Below are 19,503 nucleotides of genomic sequence, written 5' to 3'. Positions count from 1 at the left end.
AGTTGCTAGGGTTATCCCTACTCCCCTTTTTGAACAAGGGGACCACATTTGCTATCCTCCAGTCTTCTGGGACTACTCCTGTAGACAAAGAGGACATAAAAATCAAGGCCAATGGCTCTGCAATCTCCTCCCTTGCTTCCCAGAGAATCCTAGGATAAATGCCATCAGGCCCAGGGGACTTATCTATTTTCACCTTTTCCAGGATTTCCAACACCTCTTCTCTACATACCTCAAAGTCATCCATTCTACTTAATTGTGACTCAGTACTCACATTGACAACAATGTCCTGTTCCTGAGTGAATACTGACGAAAAGTATTCATTCAGTGTCTCCCCAATCTCTTCCGCCTCCACACGCAACTTCCCCCTACTATCCTTGTCTGGACCTATTCCTACCCTAGTCATTCTTTTATTCCTAACATACCTATAGAAAGCCTTAGGGTTTTCCCTAATCCTATCTACTAAGGACCTTTCATGTCCCCTCCTTGCTGCTTTTAGCTCTCTCTTCAGGTCCTTCCTGGCTACCCTATAACTCTCAATCGCCCCAATTGAACCTTCACGTCTCATCTTGAGATAGGCTGCCCTCTTCCATTTAACAAGGGATTCCAATTCCTTATTAAACCACGGCTCCCTCACATGACCCTTTCCTCCCTGCCTGACAGGTACTTAATTATCAAGGACACTCAATAGTTGCCCCTTGGACAAGTTCCACATATCATTTACACTCTTGCCTTGGAGTCTACTTTTCCAAGCCACACATCCTAAGTCATGCCTCACCGCATCATAATTTCCCTGACCCCAGCTATAACTCTTGCCCTGTCGTCCTCACTTATCCCTCTCCATCACGAGTGTAAAAATCACCGAATTATGGTCACTATTCCCAAAGTGCTCACCTACCTCTAATTCTAACACCTGGCCTGGTTCGTTACCCAGAACCAAATCCAGTATGGCCTCACCTCTTGTTGGCCTGTCTACATATTGTGTCAGGAAACTCTCCTGCACACATTGAACAAACACTGACCCATCTAACGAACTTGAGCTATAGCTTTCCCAATTAATATCAGGAAAGTTAAAGTCCCCCATAACAACCACCCTATTACTGTCACTCATCTCCTGAATCGCCTTCCCTATCCTTTCTTCAATGATTCTAGGACTATTAGGAGGCCTGTAAAAAACTCCTGACAGGGTGACCTCACCTTTCCTATTCCTAACCTCAGCCCAAACTACCTCAGATGGCAAGTCCTCATCCATCGTCCTTTCCACCGCTGTAATACTATCTTTGACAAGCAATGTCATACCTCCCCCTCTTTTACCCCCACCTCCGCCCCCCCCACAACATTTAAATCCTGGAACCTGCCACAGCCAATCCTGTCCCTGTTCTAGTCATGTCTCCGTAATAGCCACAACATCGAAGTCCCAGGTACCAACCCACGCTGCAAGTTCACCTACCTTATTTCGTATACTTCTTGCATTGAAGTATACACACTTCAAGCCACTTTCCTGTTTACAGGCACCATCCTTGGATATTGATGCCATGTTCCTAACCTCCCTACACTCCGGGCCCTGCACCCTGAAGCTACAATCTGGGTTTCCATGCCCCTGCAGAGTTAGTTTAAACCCCGCCCAAGAGCACTAGCAAACCTCCCCCCAAGGATACTGGTGCCCCTCAGGTTCAGGTGTAGACCATTCTGTTTATAGAGGTCCCACCGTCCCCAGAAAGAACCCCAGTTATCCAAAAACCGGAATCCCTCCCTCCTGCACCATCCCTGTCGCCACGCATTTAAGTGTTCTCTTTCCCTATTCCTCGAATCTCTATCACGTGGCACGGGTAACAATCCAGAGACAACAACTCTGTTCGTTCTAACTTTGGGCTTCCAACCTAGCTCCCTGAAAGCCTGTCTAACATCCTCGGCACTCCTCCTACCTATGTCGTTGGTGCCAATGTGGACCACGACTTCGGGCTGCTCCCCCTCCCCCTTACGGACCCGGAAAACACGATCAGGGACATCACGTACCCTTGCACCTGGGAGGCAACATACCAAACGTGAGTCTCTCTCGTTCCCACAAAACCTCCTATCTGTGCCCCGAACTATCGAGTCCCCAATTACTATTGCAGGGTTGTGGAATAGGGTAGAGGGTAAGTCTGGGTGGGATGCTCTTCAGAGAGTTGATGTGGACTTGTTGGGCCGAATGGCATGTTTCCACACGGTAGGGAGTTCTACGATTCTATGTGCAGGCTAGGTGGATTAGCTATGAGAAATGTGGGGTTATGGAGATTGGGTGAGAGGGCTCAGTCTGGGTGGATGCTCTTTGGAGGGTTGGTGCAGACCCAGTGGGTGAAATGGCCTCTTTGTAACCATAGGGATGCAATGAAATGGAAATGATGCTTGACAAGTTGGTTGGAATTTTTTCAGCATATTATTTCTAGCTTAAACAAAAGAGAACCAGTGAATGTTGTGTGTTTGGATTTTCAGGCTTTTGATAAGTTCCCACACGGGAGGTTTGTTTCAAAAAAGTAGATCACATGGGGTTGGTAGGATGCTGGATTGAGAATTGGTAAGCAGACAGAAAGCAGAGAATGGGAATAAATGGATCATTCTCTGCATGGCAGGCTGTTCATTGTGGGGTACTGTAAGGATCAGTGCTAGGGGCATAACTGTTCACAATTTGGGGCCAATTGTAACATTTCCAATTTTGTTATAATACCAAACTGGATGGGAACATAAGCTGTGAGGAGGCTTCAAGAGCACGTGGACAGGCGAAGTGAATGGATTAGACCATCGCAGATGGAATATAAAGTGAATAACTTGTTCACTTTGCTTTCAGAAAAGTGATAACATTTCTTAAATAGTGAGAAGTTGGGAATTGCAAGTATCCAAAGGGAGCTGAGTGTCCTTGTTCATGAGTGACAAGGAACTTATCATTGCTTCAATGTGAGAATTATAAACTCTTGAGAAAGATCGTGTAAAATCTCGAGACTGATTATTAAACTTGGTGATCTCTGACTTATCCCGTCTTTGCAACTGGATCCTCAGTTTCCTGACCCACAGGCCACAATCAGTGAAGGTTGGGGACAATATTTTATCCTCACTAACACTCAACACTGGAGCTCCCCAGGGGTATGTACTCAGCCCCCCTACTGTACTCACTGTATACCCATGACTGCGTCGCCAAATGCCAGACTAATGACATTTACAAGTTTGCTGGTGACACCACCATAGTCGGTCGAATCTCAGATGGTGATGAAACAGACTATAGACAGGAGGTGGAAGACCTGGAAAAATGGTGCACTGAGAACAACCTAGCTCTCAATGCCAGCAAAACAAGGAACTCAATATTGACTTTCAGCAGGATGTTACTCATGCCCCCCCCCCCCCACACACACACATTAACAGCACAGAGGTGGAAAGAGTGGAAACTGTGAAGCTCCTGGGAGTGGTCATCCACAACAAGCTTTCTTGGACTTTTCACGTGGATGCATTGGTTACAAAGGCCCAACAAAGTCTCTTCTACCTCAGGCAGCTGAAGAAATGTGGCATGACGGTGAATACCCTTACCAACTTTTATAGGTGCACCTACAACCTCTACCATTGGAGAGGAGATACAGAAGCCTGAACACACGCACCAGCCGGTTTCTAAACAGTTTCTATCCTACTGTTGTTAGAATACTGAATGGACTCTCAAACTCTTAACCTGTGTTTTTGTTTTTTGAATGGACTCTCAAACTCTTAACCTGTGTTTTTGTTTTTGCCACTGTTTCCCTTTTATTTACTACCTATGCCACTTAACTCTGTGATCTGCCTGTATTGCACGCAAGACAAAACTTTTCACTGTGCCTCGGTACACGGGACAATAAATTCAATTCAATTTAATTCAATTCAGTTAGACATTAAGCAAGAAACCAAAAGAACTGCTGATGCTGTACAGCAGAAAGAAAAGCAGAAATAGTTGGAAAAATCTTAGCAAGGCTTGCAAAATCCGTGAAGAGAAAATCTCTCTGGATGCTGACAGAGGTGCTGAGTGTTTACAAGCCATTTCTGTGTTTGATTTTGATCAAAAGGATACTAACAAGTTAGTGGAGTGGGTGGATAGATGGCAGCTAAGTGTTATGAACTAGGCTAGACCCCCCTCAAAACATTTCAAGAAGGTAGCGTAGACCCTAAATTTTCTAGTTGTTGTCAGCAGGTGAAAAATGGATGTTGCAGGAGTGATGCAGCTGGCCCATCCACTCAGTTTTAAAGAAAACAATTTATTTATATACAAGCAAACGAAAACTGAATTTAGAATAACATAACTATTTGAAATCTCATTCGACACGATCACAATTTAATGATGCTGTTCCAAATACATGCAACATCCCCATAAACACCCTCTTGGCAAAAAGGTAAAATCGGACACAGTATCTTACAGGAGAGTTGTGAGAGAGAGAGAGAGAGGATCAGAATGGAGCTGTTTCTGTAACCAACAGCCTCAAAAACAGCCTGGCTGCTAAAACCAAACTAAACCCTGAACTGGGAGAAAGAACTGGCCACTTCCCTTTCATTGGACAAGTGTTCTTTTTAAAAACTTGAAAGCTTTTTCCTGAGGCAGTATCTGTTAGCTATAATCAAACTGGCCCTAAAACCCATCCAAAGCAGATACATTGAAATCTCTGTATTTATGACCCCCCCGCCAAAAAAAAAGAAAACCACGGGCAGCATAACCTTGTCAAAGGAACAGCATTGTCACACCACCCCCTTAAAACAAACGAACCATCAATATCCAAAGGTACAATGCAGAGAAATGTGAGGTGATGCACTTTGGTTGGAAGAACATGGAGAGATCATATAAACGTTGAAAATGAAGTGTCAGCCTGGTGAAGCTACCAAACAGGACTACTTGTATTCCAAACAACATAAGCAGCAAGTGATAGAGCTAAGCGATCCCACAACTAACAAGTCAGATCTAATGTCTACAGACCTGCCACATTTAGTCGTGAATGGTGGTCAACAGCTAAACAATTCACTGCAGGGGGAGAATCCATAAATGTACCTATCCTCAATGACTGAAGAGACCAACATATCAGCGCAAAAGATAAAGCTGAAGCATTCGCAACAATCTTCAACTACAAGTGTCGAGTAGTTAATCCATTATGACCTCCTGCAGAGATCCCCGGCATTACAGATACCAGTCTTTGGCCAATTCGATACAGTCCTCATGATATCAAGAAATGGTTGGAGACATTGTATCCTGCAAATGCAGTGGGCCCTGACAACATTCCGGCAATAGTATTGAAGACGTGTGTTCCAGATCTTGTCGCTCCCTGAGCCAAGCTGTTCCAGTTCAGTTACAACACTGGCAGCTTCCCGATAATGTGGAAAATTGCCAGGTATGTCCTGTACATAAAAAACAGGACAAACCATGCCATTTACCACCCAATCAGTCTCCCCTCGATCCTCAGTAACGTGACGGACGGTGTCAGTAACAGGGCTATCAAGCAGCACCTGCTCAGCAATAACCTGCTCAGTGACACCCAGTTTCGGATCCCCCAGGGTCACTCATCTCCTGACCTCATTCCAGCCTTGGGTCAGACATGGACAGAAGAGCTGAATTCCAGAGGGGAGGTGAGAGGGGCAGCCCTAAACATCAAGACTGGATTTGATCGAGTGTGGCATCAAGGATCCCTGGCAAAACTGCAGTCTGAGAATTGGGGGCAAACACTCCGCTGGTGAGAGTCATACCTGACACAAAGGAAGATGGTTGTGGTTGATGGAGGGTCGGTCATCTCAGTTCCAGGACATCTCTGCAGGAGTCCCTCAGGCTCGAATCATTTTCAGCTGCTTCATCAATGACCTTCCCTCCATCATAAGGTCAGCAGTGAGATGTTTGCGTATGGATTATGCAATGTTCACCAATCTGAACTCCTCAGGTACTAAAACAGTCCATGTTCAAATGCAACGAGAAATATCTAGGTTTTGGCTGACAAGTGGCAAGTAGCATTTGCAAAACACAAATGCCAGACAATGATCATCTCCAACAAGAGACAATCTAATCAGCACCCCTTTACATTCAATGACATTGCCATCACTGAATCCCAGCTGGCAATATCCAGGTGTCTGCCACTGATGAAGGAGTGAACCGTATTCACCATATAAACCCAGTGGCCACAAAGCAGTCAGAGGCTTCAAATCCTGCAGCGAATATCTCGCCGACTGTCTCCCCAAAGCCTGTCCATCATCTACAAGGCACAAGTCAGGGGTGTGATGGGATACTCCCCACTTAGCTGGATGGTTGCAGCACCAACAACACTCATGAAGTTTGACACTGTCCAGGACAAAGCAGCCGCTTGATTGGCATTGCATCCACAAACATCCACACCTTTAACCACCGACACTCAGTAGTAGCAGCAGTGTGTCCTGCCTACAAGATGCACTGCAGAAATTAACAAAGGCTCCTTTGATAGCCATTTCCAAACCCATGACCACTTTGGTGGAGCAGGAACAATGTAACAGGTACATAGGAACACCACCCCCTGCCCATTCCCCTCCATGTCATTCACCATCCTGATTTGGAAATCTATCACCATTCCTTCACAGTCACTAGGTCAAGGTCAGAAGTCACATGACATCAGGTTATAGTCCAACAGTTTATTTGAAATCACAAGCTTTCTGAGCGCTGCTCATTTATCAGGTGAAGACTGGTTCAAGATCCTGGAGCTTTCAGAAGTATGTGTAGGCCACTTATAGTCTGAAATTAGAGAATTAATAATAAAGAACAGGGTGGCACAGTGGCTCAGTGATGAGCACTGCTGCCTCACAGCACCAGGGACCCAGGTTCAATTCCAGCCTCGAGTGACTGTGTGGAGTTTTCACGTTCTCCCTGCGTCTGCGTGGATTTCCTCCCACAGTCCAAAGATGTGCCGGTCAGCTGAATTGGCCATGCTAAAATACCTATAGTGTTAGGTGCATTAGTTAGAGGGAAATGGGTCGGTGTGGACTTATTGGGCCGAAGGGCCTGTTTCCACACTGTAGGGAATCTAATCTAATCTAATCTAAAAAGAACAAGGAAGTGACAAAGCAGCCAGAGAACTACTTTTGGTTTACAAAACTTTTCCTATAACATGCTGCTGAAGTAAGGGTTTATTAAGAAGGAGGAATTTCACTGGAGTTTTATTAGTGAAGAAAGTAGTGGTGGGGAATTATTGGGACTGAACACTGATGAATCCCCAGATCTGACAGGGTCCTGATTCCACGGTAGAAAAGGTGGCGGCTATGGAAGTAATGGTGAAAGTGAGTACTGCAGATGCTACAGATTAAAGTCAAGGTTAGAGTGTGCTGGAAAAGCATGGCCGGTCAGGCAGCATCCAAGGAGCAGGAAAATCGACGTTCCTGCCCAAAACATTGATTTTCCTGCTCCTAGGATGCTGCCTGACCTGCTGTGCTTTTCCAGCACCACTCTAATCTTGACTATGGAAGCAATGGTGGCTATGTTTCAAAATTGTGTAGATTGTGTATTCGTCCTGGCAGATTGGAGGGTGGCAAATTTAACCCTGCTATTTAAAAACAAAAGAGGGAGGGAGTAAATGCGGACTTACAGATCTGTTAGCCAAATGGTAGTGGGGATATGCTAAAGCCTATTATAAAGGATGTGATAACTTAAAGTAGCAATAGAAAAACACTAGTCAGCATAGATATCTGCAAGGAAAATCATTTGACAAGTGTATGGCAGTGTTTCTGAGGATTTTTGCAGATGTAACGAGTAGAATTGATAAAGTCGCCATAGTCCCCGAGGCCCAGTGGGCTGCTCTGCCATTAGAGAGAGAGAAAAACGACTGATGGTAGTTTAATCTGAAGGTCAGCACGCTTCATGTGATGGGTAAGGTTGAGAAGATGAGACCTTAATGGTGACCTCAGAGTGGGAATTGAACCCACACTGTTGGCATAATTCTGCATCACAATCCAGGCGTCCAGCTACTGAGTTAACTCAAACAGATCAGTCGTCATTTTATTGAACAGCAGAGCAAGTTCGAGGGACTGAATGGCCTCCTCCAGCTCCTGTTTTGTGTGTTCTCATGTTAAAAGGGAGGAAACAGTTGAAACAAGCAATTGGTAAATGGTATGTTAGAGTTCATTGCAAGGTGGTTTGAGTAGAGGAGTAAAGATGTTTTAATGCAGTATTGTGCACAATTCTGGGACCTTTACTTTAGGAAGCAATACTTGGCATAGAGGGACGTTTACTGGATGAATTCCTGGGATGGAGAAATTGAATACGTTCTTGAAGCATGAGAAATGATCTTTATGAAACTTGTAAAATACTTCTAGAGTATATCGACAGAGAGTGACGGGATGTTTCCTGTGGCTGGTGACTTGAGCCAGGGGACTTAACATCATAACATCCAGGAACAGAATTAGGCCAATCAGCCCATCAAGTCTGCTGCACCATTTAACCACAGTTGATATATTTCTCAACTCCATTTTCCTGCCTTTGTCCTGTAACTTTTTATACCCTTTCCAATCAAGAAACTATCTACCTCTGTCTTAAATACACTCAATGACTTGGCCTCCACAGTCCTCTGTGACAATGAGTTCCACAGACTCCGCACCCTCTGCCCAAAGAACTTCCGCCTCAGCGCGGTTCTAAAGGGCTGTCCCTGCACTCCAAGACTGTGCTTTGGGTTCTCGTATCACCTGCTGGTGAAAGTATCTTCTCCACCTTCACTCTATCCAGGTCTCTCTCAGTATTCCATATTTTTCAATGATATGCCCCTCCTCCTTCTAAACTCCATCAAGTACAGACCCTGAATCCTCAATCACTCCTCATGTGACAAGCCTTTCGTCTCCAGGATCACTTCTGTAAACCTCCTCTGGACCCTTCCAATTCCAGCACATCCTTCCTCACGTGGGACCCAAACCTGCCCTCAATATTCTGGTCTGACCAGAGCCTTATAACAGCCTCAGCATCTCTGCTCTTGTATTCTAACCCTCTCAAAATGAATGCGAACATTATATTTGCCTTCCTAACTGCTAACTGAAGCTGCATGTTAACCTTAGGAGTATCCTGAACTCGAACTCCCAAGTCCCTTTGTACTTCAGATTTCCAAACCTTCTGCCATTTAGAAGATAGTATATGCCTCTATTCTTCCAAACAAAGCGCATAACTTCACACATTACCACATTTTGATCCATCACCACTTCTTTGCCCACACTCCTAGCCTGTCCAAGTGTTTCTGCAGCTTCCTTGCTTCCTCAGGACTACTGTACATCCATCTATTTTTGTGTCATCTGCAAAATTAGCAACAATGCCTTCAGTTCCTTCGTCCAGATCGTTAATGTATGACGTGAATCGTGGTATCAACACTGACCCCAGCAGAGCTCCACTAGTCACCAGATGCTATCCTGAGAAAGATATCTTTATCCCCAATCTCTGTCCTCTGCCAGCCAGCCAATCCTCTACCCATACCAATCCCTTGCTCCTAACTCCAAGGGCTGTTGTCTTATTCAGCAGGCTCCTGTGCAGCACCTTGTCAAAGACCTTCTGGAAATCCAAGTAGATCATGTCCATTTGCTCTCCTTTGTCTAACTTGCTAGTTATCTCACAAAGAATTCTAACAAATTTGTCAGGTATGACCACCCCTTGACAAAGCTGTGCTGACTCAGCCCTATTTTGCCATGCACTTCTAATCCTTAATGGACTCTAAAATCTTAATAACTGAGGTCAGCCTAACCGGCCTATATTCTGCCATCTTCTGCCTCCCTTCCACCTTAAACGGGGGTGTTACATCAGCCGTTTTGGAGTCCTTTAGGACCTTCCCAACTCCAATGATTCCTGAACAATCACCACAAATGCCTCCATAATCTCCTCGACTATCTCTTTCACAATTGTCGGGTGTAATCCATCTGTTCTGGGTGATTTATCTACCTTTTCAGACTTTTAGCTTCCCCAACACCTCCTTCTCTGTCCCTGACTTTCTTGCAGTTCTGGTATGCTGCTGGTGTTTTCTGCTATGAAAACTGATGCAAAGTACCCATTCAGTTCCTCCTCCATTTCCTTGTTCCCCATTACTACTTACCCCGCCTCATTTCCCAGCGATCCAGTGTCCACTCTTGCCTCTCTCTTACCTTTTTATATATCTTAAAAGAAGTTTGCAAGAGTTCTTTTTTATCTTAATAGCTAGCATAGTTTTGTATTTCATCTTCAGCCCCTTATTGCTTTTTTTTAAAAAGGATTCCCAATCCTCTGTAGTCTCCCCTAATCTTCGCCACGTTGTATGCTTTTTCTTTTGTCTTTATGCTGTAATTGACTTCTCTTGTCAAACACGGTTGCTTCATCCTTCCCTTAGAATGTTTCTTCTTCTGGGATGAATTTCTGCTGTGCCTGCCAAATCTCAGGATAATGGGCAGGTGATTAAAGGCTGAGGTGAAGGGGGAATCTCTTCACTGAGAGGATGGTGAATCTTTGGCTGTCTGTACTCCAGAGGGCCATGGAAACTTAATCATGGAGCAAGTTCAAAACAGAAATCACTGGGCTTCAGGAAGGTGTCATTGAGAAAATGACCACCTATGATATAACTGAGTGGTGGAGAAGGCATAACAGGCTAAATTGCCTACTCCTGTTGCTATATTCTGTGCCTGCACATCTTTCACTGCCTTGGCCAGTATCTAGTACTCGATTTCCATGTTGGGTTTTGAGTCTTAATTTGATGTGTTTGTGTTTAGTTTCATTATGTTTTGATTTGATGTGATTGCGTTCTGAAATTACCCTGTCCTTTCTCCCTGCAGTCACTGATCACTACAACCAGTCACTTATATTCTGTCCTGAGGATCCCAAGATCTTCTTCAGCATCCGGGAGCCCATCGTAAACCGAGTATTCACCAGCAGTCAGCACCGAGGTTTCACGAACAAGTGTGTGCCTTTCACTGGGAGCTCTGCAGGGCTCGCTTTCTGATATTAACAGATTTATATCTTACAAACAGTTGTGCGTCTGCTTACCTCTATTCCTTTCTGCATAACGTTACATTTTGGACACACATTTGTGTGTTGCCTTTCTCCAAATATAAATTTCTATTTAAACTGCTGCATTGTCCACTCTGCACATGTTTATTGTCTATTGGCTTATTTTACATTGAGGTTACTGTTTTTGATAACTTTACCATTTATTAACAGCACAAAAAAGGCCATTTAGCACAACCAGTTGAGACTGAGCTTTTCTTTGTTTCTCCCACATTCAAGAATATGATCTAGGAGCAGGAACAGGCTACTTGACTCATCACATCTGCTCCCCCATTTAATTATGGCTGATACGTTTCTCAACCTCACTCTCTTGCCTTGTCCCCTTAACCCTTGAACCCCTTACTAATCAAAAGCCTATCTCTGTCTTAAATACACTAAATGCTTTGTCCTCCACAGTCCTAGGTGGCAATGTGTCCCACAGATTCCCCACCCTCTGGCTGAAGAAATTCCTCCTCATCTCAGTTTTAAAGGGTCGTTCCTTCAGGCTGTGTAAGGGTGGTCTTGACTCATGAACTTGATTGAGTTTTTGAGGAAGTGGCAAAGATGATTGTGGGTAGAGAAATGTATGTTTTTATTAAAGCATTTGACAAGATCTGGGTTAAAGCACAGCAGGTCAGGCAGCATCCGAAGAGCAGTCCCTCTATAGGAGTGTCTTTCTGACTGGAGGTCTGTGACCATCTGCAAGGATCAGTGCTGGATCCTCTTGTTTGTAATACATATAAATGATTTGGATGGAAATATACGAGGTCTAATTAGTAAATTTCCAGATGATATGAAAATTGGTGGAGTTGTGGATAATGAGGAAGGTTGTCAAACGATACAGCAGGGTATAGATAAGCTGGAAAGCTGGGCAGAGAAGTGGCAGATAGAGTTTACTCCAGACAAGTGTGAGATGCATTTTGGGAGGTCACATGCAAGAGGAAAGTATACAGAAAATGGCAGGGCCCTTTAGGTGCATTGATATACAGAGGGATCTTGGAGTGCAAGCCCATAGCTCCCGAAAGTGGAAACACAAGTGGTGAAGGTGATAAAGGAGGAAGACGGCATGCTTGCTTTCATCGGTTGGAGTATTGCATATAAAAGTTAGCAAGTCATATTGCAGCTGTATCAAACTTTAGTTGGGTCACATTTAGAGTATCATCTGCAGTTCTGGTTGCTACACTGTAGGAGGGATGTAGAGGCTTTGGAGATGATGCAAAAGAGGATGTTGCGTGGATTGATGAGAGGCATGGTTATGGTAGATAGTCTCTTTATCCAGGGTGGGAATGTCAAATAAGAGGGGCCACGTGTTTTTAGTGAGAGGCGGCACAGTTAAAGGAGATGAGTGAAGAGAGTTTCTTTTTACACCAGGGGTGGTATGTGCCTGTGATGTACTTACAGGTAGTAGAAGCAGATATGATAGCAACATTTAAAAGACATTTAGACACATACATGAACAGACAGGGAAGAGAGGGACATGGATCATGTACAGGCAGATGGGATTAGTTTGGAATGGCATCATGTGTTGGCGCAGACATAATGGACTGAAAGGCCTGTTCCAGTCCTCTCCTGTTCTATATGTTCCTCTGTTTTAAAAATCTTTAATGACCAAAGAAACACAAATCAATTCAGTGAATATTTTTAAACTGAGTGTTATGGTGCTGGAGGAGGCCAGTCAGCCCACTTACCCACACCATGTTTCTGGAGAGCAGGAGAATCAACATTTCGGCATTAAGCCCTTCATCAGGAAACTGCACCTTGGATGCTGCCTGACCTGCTGTGCTTTCCCAGCATCGCACTCTCGACTGTGATCTCTAGCATCTGTAATGCTCACTTTCTCCTGTCTGGAGAGTAGGCTAGTTAGCCCCATTCCCTCCCTCTATCTGTGTATTGCTCTATAATGGTTCCATTTGACCCTGAGCAGTGAATTTCTCATTGTATGGAAATTGGCTGCCATCTTCTAAGTTGCAGGTTGTTTCTTGCTATTCACCGTCACTAATCTAAACCTTCTTATTGAAGTTTTCCCACATTGAACCTTCACAGCATTCTGAGGTCTATTCATGTCCCAACACCAGATCCATCAATGCCTCAGTTTTGGTCAACTGAGAATGTACTGATCAAAGAAGTCCGCCCGGTCACATCTCAGACGTTTCTCCACCTCCTAACCTTTCCTCGAATATGCCCAAATCAGTGTAACGTTACTAAAGTTCCCCAGTGTGGCTGGTGTATATTTCTGATTTCCTAGCAGATTTGTTCTTCTACTGACCTTGTTTGATCATCAATTAGATCCTGGTTGATTTGAATCCAATCATCTGGCTTAGCTCCATCACCTTTGATACCCCCTCCAATAAAAATCTGTATTAGCCCCAAAGGTCTGTTGTTTTCCCATCATCCACAGCCTTTCATGGAAGGTTCCAGGATACTCTGTGAGGAAGCAGTTTCTGGCATTGCTCCATCTAGACCTGATTGAATTGTAAGAATTTCCCTGGACTCCTCTGTCTGAAGAAATGATTTCTTTCTGTTCACACAATTAACATAATTATTTAAACAAGCTATCAAAATCTTCGTTTAATTGTATATCCTCAAAAACATAAGCCTCAATGTAACCAGTCCCTCATTGTTCAGTCTGGAATATTATGGTCGATTAGAATGGCCTCTTCCTGTTCCAGTACAGTATAAAGAGTTTCATGAGGGGGTGTTGGGGTGCAGGGGCTGAATGTTGAGCTAAAACACAGGGCAAGGGGAAAGGTGGGCTGGGACTGCTGGGAGTTTCTGATGGCATCAGCACAGGTTCCTGACCCCTTTCTCACTCCCCTCTGTCTCTCTCTCTCTCTGTCTCTCCAGGATGAGTGTCCGCTCGAGGTGCTGGGATGCCTGTATGGTGGTGGATGGTGGAACTTCGTTTGAATTCAATGATGGTGCGATCGCCACCCTGACTGTGAATGAGGAGGATGCCTTGTGCACAGTTGTTCTGGAGGAGTAAGAGCCTCTTCCAGTAGCTAGGGCACTATTGGACTGTGCTGTACTACTGAGTGGGTGGCAGGGGGATAATGGGATCGTACTCGCTACTTTCTCTCTCTGAATAGCCAGGGGATGCCTGACGGTTTGAGCTGCATGTGGATCTGAATCTGGGGTTTCTATGGGGCAGGATTTGGTGCTGCTGGGAAGGTGGGGTGGACTCAGTTGAGGGTTATATCTGGAGAATGTTGTTTGATTGTAGGAGGTTGGAGTCCAGTTGGGTTGTCCTCCAGTCAAATCATTGTGTTTCCAGCAGCCTCAGGTTATGCACCTTGTCACAAGGAGAAAAGCCTCGTTCTGGTATTTCTATCACTGCAGCTTCCCTCTCTCTGCCCCAATGTGGGAATCAAGGTGCCATCTGAATAATCGATCCAGACTGGGACCCCAAGGGGAAGGCTCCTGACACTCACTGGTTCCATCATCTCAAATCTGCAGTGTTTTTTGGCGAGTGAACAGAAAGATATGATTGGCTTGGTCTGTAACCCTGGCCTCTACTGTTCCAATGCATGAGCAAAGAGGGAGAGTTGAGTGCCAGACAGAGGTGACTGACGGGGTATCTGGTGTGTGTGAGTGAGTGTGAACTGCGCCAAAACAATCAGACATGAAGTAAAGTCAAAAACAATAATAAACTTTCAAACAACCTTAAGTGGTTTCTGTAATTCCCTGTTGGATAAACACTGGTCAAATTAGCACAGCACAGGAAAGGCCATTCAGCCTACTGTACCTGTGCTAGCTCTCCCATCAGTCCCAGTCTGTTGTTCTTTTCCTGGAATTTTCTTCTCCCTTTTGGAAGGTCCTGTTGAATCTGCTGCTACTGGCCCTCTTAGGTTCCTGATCACAACACTCAGTTTGATTGAGCTTGCTTGCACAGCCTCTTGCTCTTTTATAACATCCTTAACTGTGGAGGAGAAGGTGAGGACGGCAGATGCTGGAGATCAGAGTGGAAGAGTGTGCTGCTGGAAAAGCGCAGCAGGTCAGGCAGCATCCGAGGAGCAGGAGAGTCAATATTTAGGGCATAAGCCCTTCATCAGGAATGTGAGGGGTGGGGGTGTGGGGATGAGGATGCTGAGAGATAAATAGAAGGGGGTGGGGCTTGGGGTAAGGTAGCTGGGAATGCATTAGGTAGATGAAAGTGGGGGGTGATGTTGATAGGTCAGAGAGGAGGGTGGAGTGGATAGGTGGGAAGGAAGATGGACGGGTCGGACAATTCAAGAGGATGGTGTTGAGTTGGATGGTTGGATCTGAAATAAGGTAGGGAGAGGGGAGATGAGGAAACTGGTGAAATCGACTTTGATCCCGTGTGGTTGGAGGGTCCAAGGCGGAAGCTGAGATGTTCTTCCTCCAGGTATCGGGTGGCTTGAATTTAGTAGCGGAGGAGGCCCAGGAATTGTATGTCCTTGGCGGAATGGGGAGGGGGAGTTAAAGACTTTGGCCACAGGGAGGTGGGGTTGTTGGGTATGCGTGTCCCAGAGATGTTCTCTGAAACGTTCCACAAATTGGAATCCTGTCTCCCCAATGTACAGGAGACCACATCGAGAGCAACAGACACAGTGGATGAGGTGCAGGAAAATCTCTGCCAGATGTGGAAGGATCCTTTGGGGTCTTGGATGGAGGTGAGGGAGAGGGTGAGGGCACAGGTTTTACACCTCTTGCAGTGTCAGGGGAAGGTGCGAGAGTGGGGTGGGGAATGTGGACTTAATGAGGGAGTTGTGGAGGGAATGGTCTCTACGGAATGCTTATGGGGTATGGAGGGAAATGTATCTCAGGTGGTAGAGTCTGACTGTAGATGGTGGAAATAGCAGAGGATGATGCGTTGTATCTGGAGGTTGGTGGAAGATGAGGACTGTGGTGGGGTTCTGTCCTTATTGCGATTAGAGGGGTGAGGTTTAAGGACCGAGGTGCAGCAAGTGGAGGGGATGAGCTGGAGGGCATTTTTGACCATATGGGAGGGGAAATTGTGGTCCCTGAAGTAGGAGCCATCTGGGATGTTCTAGAGTGGAGTTGTTTCTCCTGGGAGCAGATACAGCAGAGGCAGAGGAATTAGGAGTAAAGGATAGCAGTTTTACAGGAGGGAGGGGTGGAAGGAGGTGTTGTCCAGGTAGCTGTGGGAGTAGGTGGGTTTGAAACAGATGTCTGTGTTGAGTCGGTCGCTGGAAATGGAGAGGCCCAGGAAGGCGAGGGAGGTGTCCAAAATGATCTAGGTGAACTTGAGGCCAGGGTGCAAGTTGTTAGTGAAGTTGATGAACTGTTCAACCTCCTCGTGGGAGCCCGAGGTGGCGCCGACACAGTCATTGATGTAGCGGAGGAAAAGGTGAGAATGGTGCTGGTGTAACTGTGGAAGATTGACTGTTCCACTTACCTGACAAAGAGGCAGGCATAGCTGGGGCCTATGTGGGTGCCCATGGCTACCCCTTTGGTCTGAAGGGAGTGGGAGAATTGGAAGGAAAAATTGTTGAGGGTAAGGACCAGTTCAGCCAATTGAATGAGTGTGTTGGTGGAAGGGTACTGGTTGGGTCCGTGGGAGAGGAAGAACCGGAGGGCTTGACGGCCTTCGTCATGGTGGTCATGATTTGGAGATGCCGGTGTTGGACTGGGGTGTACAAAGTTAAAAATCACACAACACCAGGTTATAGTCCAACAGGTTTAATTGGAAGCACACTAGCTTTCGGAGCGATGCTCCTTCAATCACCTGATGAAGGAGCGCCGCTCCGAAAGCTAATGTGCTTCCAATTAAACCAGTTGGACTATAACCTGGTGTTGTGTGATTTTTAACTTCGTCATGGTGGATGGACATGTACAGGGACTGGATGTCCATGGTGAAGATGAGGCCTTAACTGTGTGTCCACTGGTTACTGACTCATCAGCCACTGGAAACAGTTTCCCTCCATTTCCTCCATCAGGCTTCAGGTTCTCTGCCTCTGCTAAAGTGAACTCCATTAACTACTTCAGTCTGTCTCCATATCTGCACTCACTCATCCCTGACCCCATTCCTGTCAATCTCCTTCACGCCATCTCCAGGAATATAAGAACTAGGAGCAGGAGTAGGCCATTCAGTACCTCGATCCAGCTCCACCAATCAAGACGGTCCTGGCTGATCTTATTTTGGCCTCAACTCCCCTTTTGGCCCGCTCCCCATAACCTTTCAATTATTGCTCATTAAAGATCTGTCTGTCTCCTTTATTCAGTATCCCCTGATTTCCACAGATTTACAGATCTTTGAGAGAAGTGATTCCTCCTTATCTCTGTTTCAATGCTGCCACCCCTTATCCTAAAACGATGACTTCTCATTCTCGATTATGCCGCAAGAGGAAACATCCTCTCTATGTCTTCTTTGTCAAGAAGAAACCTCAATTACAACATAGGACATTACAGGCCCTTCGGCCCTTGATGTTGCGCCAACCTGTGGAACTAATCTGCAGCCCATCTCACCTACATTATTCCATTTTCATCCGTATGTTTATTCAATGACCATTTAAATGCTTTTAAGGTTGGCGAGTCTACTAGTGGTGCAAGTAGGGCGTTCCACGCCCCTACTACTCTCTGAGTAAAGAAACTACCTCTGACATCTGTCCTGTATCTATCACCCCTCAATTTAAAGTTATGTCGTCTCGTGCTCGCCGTAACCATCCGAGGAAAAAGGATCTCACTGTTCACACTATCTAACCCTCTGATTATCTTGTATGTCTGAATTAAGTCACTTCTCAACCTCCTCTCTAATGAAAACCGTCTCAGTTCCCTCAGCCTTTCCTCATAAGACATTCCCTCCATACCAGGCAACCATACCATTCCCTCCTAGTAAATCTCCTCGGCACCCTTTCCAAAGCGGCCACACCACAGTTTTGTCCAGCTGCAGCATGACCTCGTGGCTCCGAAACTCAATCCCTCTACCAATAAAACCTAACACACCTTTTTAACAATCCTATCAACCTGGGTGGCAACTTTCAAGGATCTATGTGCCTGAGCAGAGAGATCTCTCTGCTCATCTACACTACCAAGAATGTTACCATTAGCCCAGTACTCTGCATTTCTGTTGCTCCTTCCAAAGTTGAATCACCTCTCACGTTTCCACATTAAACTCCATTTGCCACCTCTCAGCCCAGCTCTGCAGCTTATCTATCTCCCTCTGTAACCTACAACATCCTTCGTCACTATCCACAACTCCACCGACCTTAGTGTCATCTGCAAATTTACTAACCCACCCTTCAACGCCCTCATCCAGGTCATTTATAAAAATGACATACAGCAATGGCCCCAAAACAGATCCTTGTGGTACACCACTAGTAACTGAACTCCAGGATGAACATTTCCCATCAACCACCACCCTCTGTCTTTTTTCAGCAAGCCAATTTCTGATCCAAATCACTAAATCACTCTCAATCTCATGCCTCTGCATTTTGTGCAGCAGCCTACAAAGGGGAACCTTATCAAGTACCTTACTGAAATCCATATACACCACACCAACTGCTTTACCCTCATCCACCTGTTTGGTCACCTTCTCAAAGAAGGAAGTAAGGACTGCAGATGCTGGAGATCAGAGCTGAAAATGTGTTGCTGGAAAAGCGCAACAGGTCAGGCAGCATCCAAGGAGCAGGAGAATCGACGTTTCCGAAACGTCGATTCTCCTGCTCCTTGGATGCTGCCTGACCTGCTGCGCTTTTCCAGCAACACATTTTCAGCCACCTTCTCAAAGAAGTCAATATGGTTTATGAGGCACGACCTACCCTTCACAAAGCCATGTTGACTATCTCTTATAACTTTTTCCAACACTTTACCCACAACTGAAGTAAGGCTCACTGGTCTGTAATCACCAGGGTTGTCTCTACTCCCCTTCTTGAACAAGGAGACAGCATTTGCTATCCTCCAGTCTTCGGGCACTATTCCTGTAGACAATGACAACATAAAGATCAAAGGCTCTGCAATCTCCTCCCTGTCCTTCCAGAAAATCCTAAAATAAATCCCATCTGGCGCAGGGGACACTTTCCAGAATTGCTAAGACCTCCTCCTTGTAAATCTCAATCCTGTCTAGTCCAGTAGCCTGTATCTCAGTGCTCTCCTTGACAACATCATCTTTTTCCAGTGTGAATACTAACAAAAAATATTCATTTAGTGCTTCCCCATCTCCTCTGACTCCATGCACAACTTCCCACTACTGTCCTTGATTGGCCATAATCTTACTCCGGTCATTCTTTTGTTCCTGATATACCAATAGAAAGTTCTAGGATTTTCCTTGATCCTACCTGTCAATGATTTCTCCTGTCCCCTCCTGGCTCTTCTTAGTTCTCTCTTTAGGTCTTTTCTGGCTAACCTGTAATTCTCAAGCGCCCTAATTGAGCCCTCACATCACATCCTAACATAAACTTCCTTCTTCCTCTTGACAAAAGTTTCACTTCTTTAATAAACTACAGCTCCCTCGCTTGGCAACTTCCTCCCTGCCTGACAGGTGCATACTTATCAAGGACATGCAGTAGCTGTTCCTTGAATGAGCTCCACATTTCAATTGTGCCCATTCCCTGCAATTT

General features: G+C 45.4%; 1 protein-coding gene across 3 annotated transcripts in view; it reads left to right on the top strand.

The window, feature by feature from the left end:
* nadk2 (NAD kinase 2, mitochondrial) overlaps positions 1-14,630 on the top strand; it is a 65,774-nt gene extending 51,144 nt beyond the window's left edge. For 2 of the 3 annotated variants that reach the window (XM_043702962.1, XM_043702954.1), the window contains exons 11-12: positions 10,756-10,879; positions 13,811-14,630. In XM_043702962.1, coding sequence (XP_043558897.1) covers positions 10,756-10,879; positions 13,811-13,949 — 263 coding nt within the window. In that variant the 3' untranslated portion in view covers positions 13,950-14,630. The remainder of the gene's footprint in view (positions 1-10,755; positions 10,880-13,810) is intronic. The other variant, XM_043702982.1, reaches the window with a different exon arrangement.
* Positions 14,631-19,503: the final 4,873 nt, after the last annotated feature.

The sequence above is a fragment of the Chiloscyllium plagiosum genome, chromosome 2 (genome assembly GCF_004010195.1).
Source record: "Chiloscyllium plagiosum isolate BGI_BamShark_2017 chromosome 2, ASM401019v2, whole genome shotgun sequence".
In the NCBI taxonomy this organism is placed as follows: Eukaryota; Metazoa; Chordata; class Chondrichthyes; order Orectolobiformes; family Hemiscylliidae; genus Chiloscyllium; species Chiloscyllium plagiosum.
Note: the sequence above shows the minus strand (reverse complement) of the source record. Positions and strands in the feature narration are given on the sequence as shown.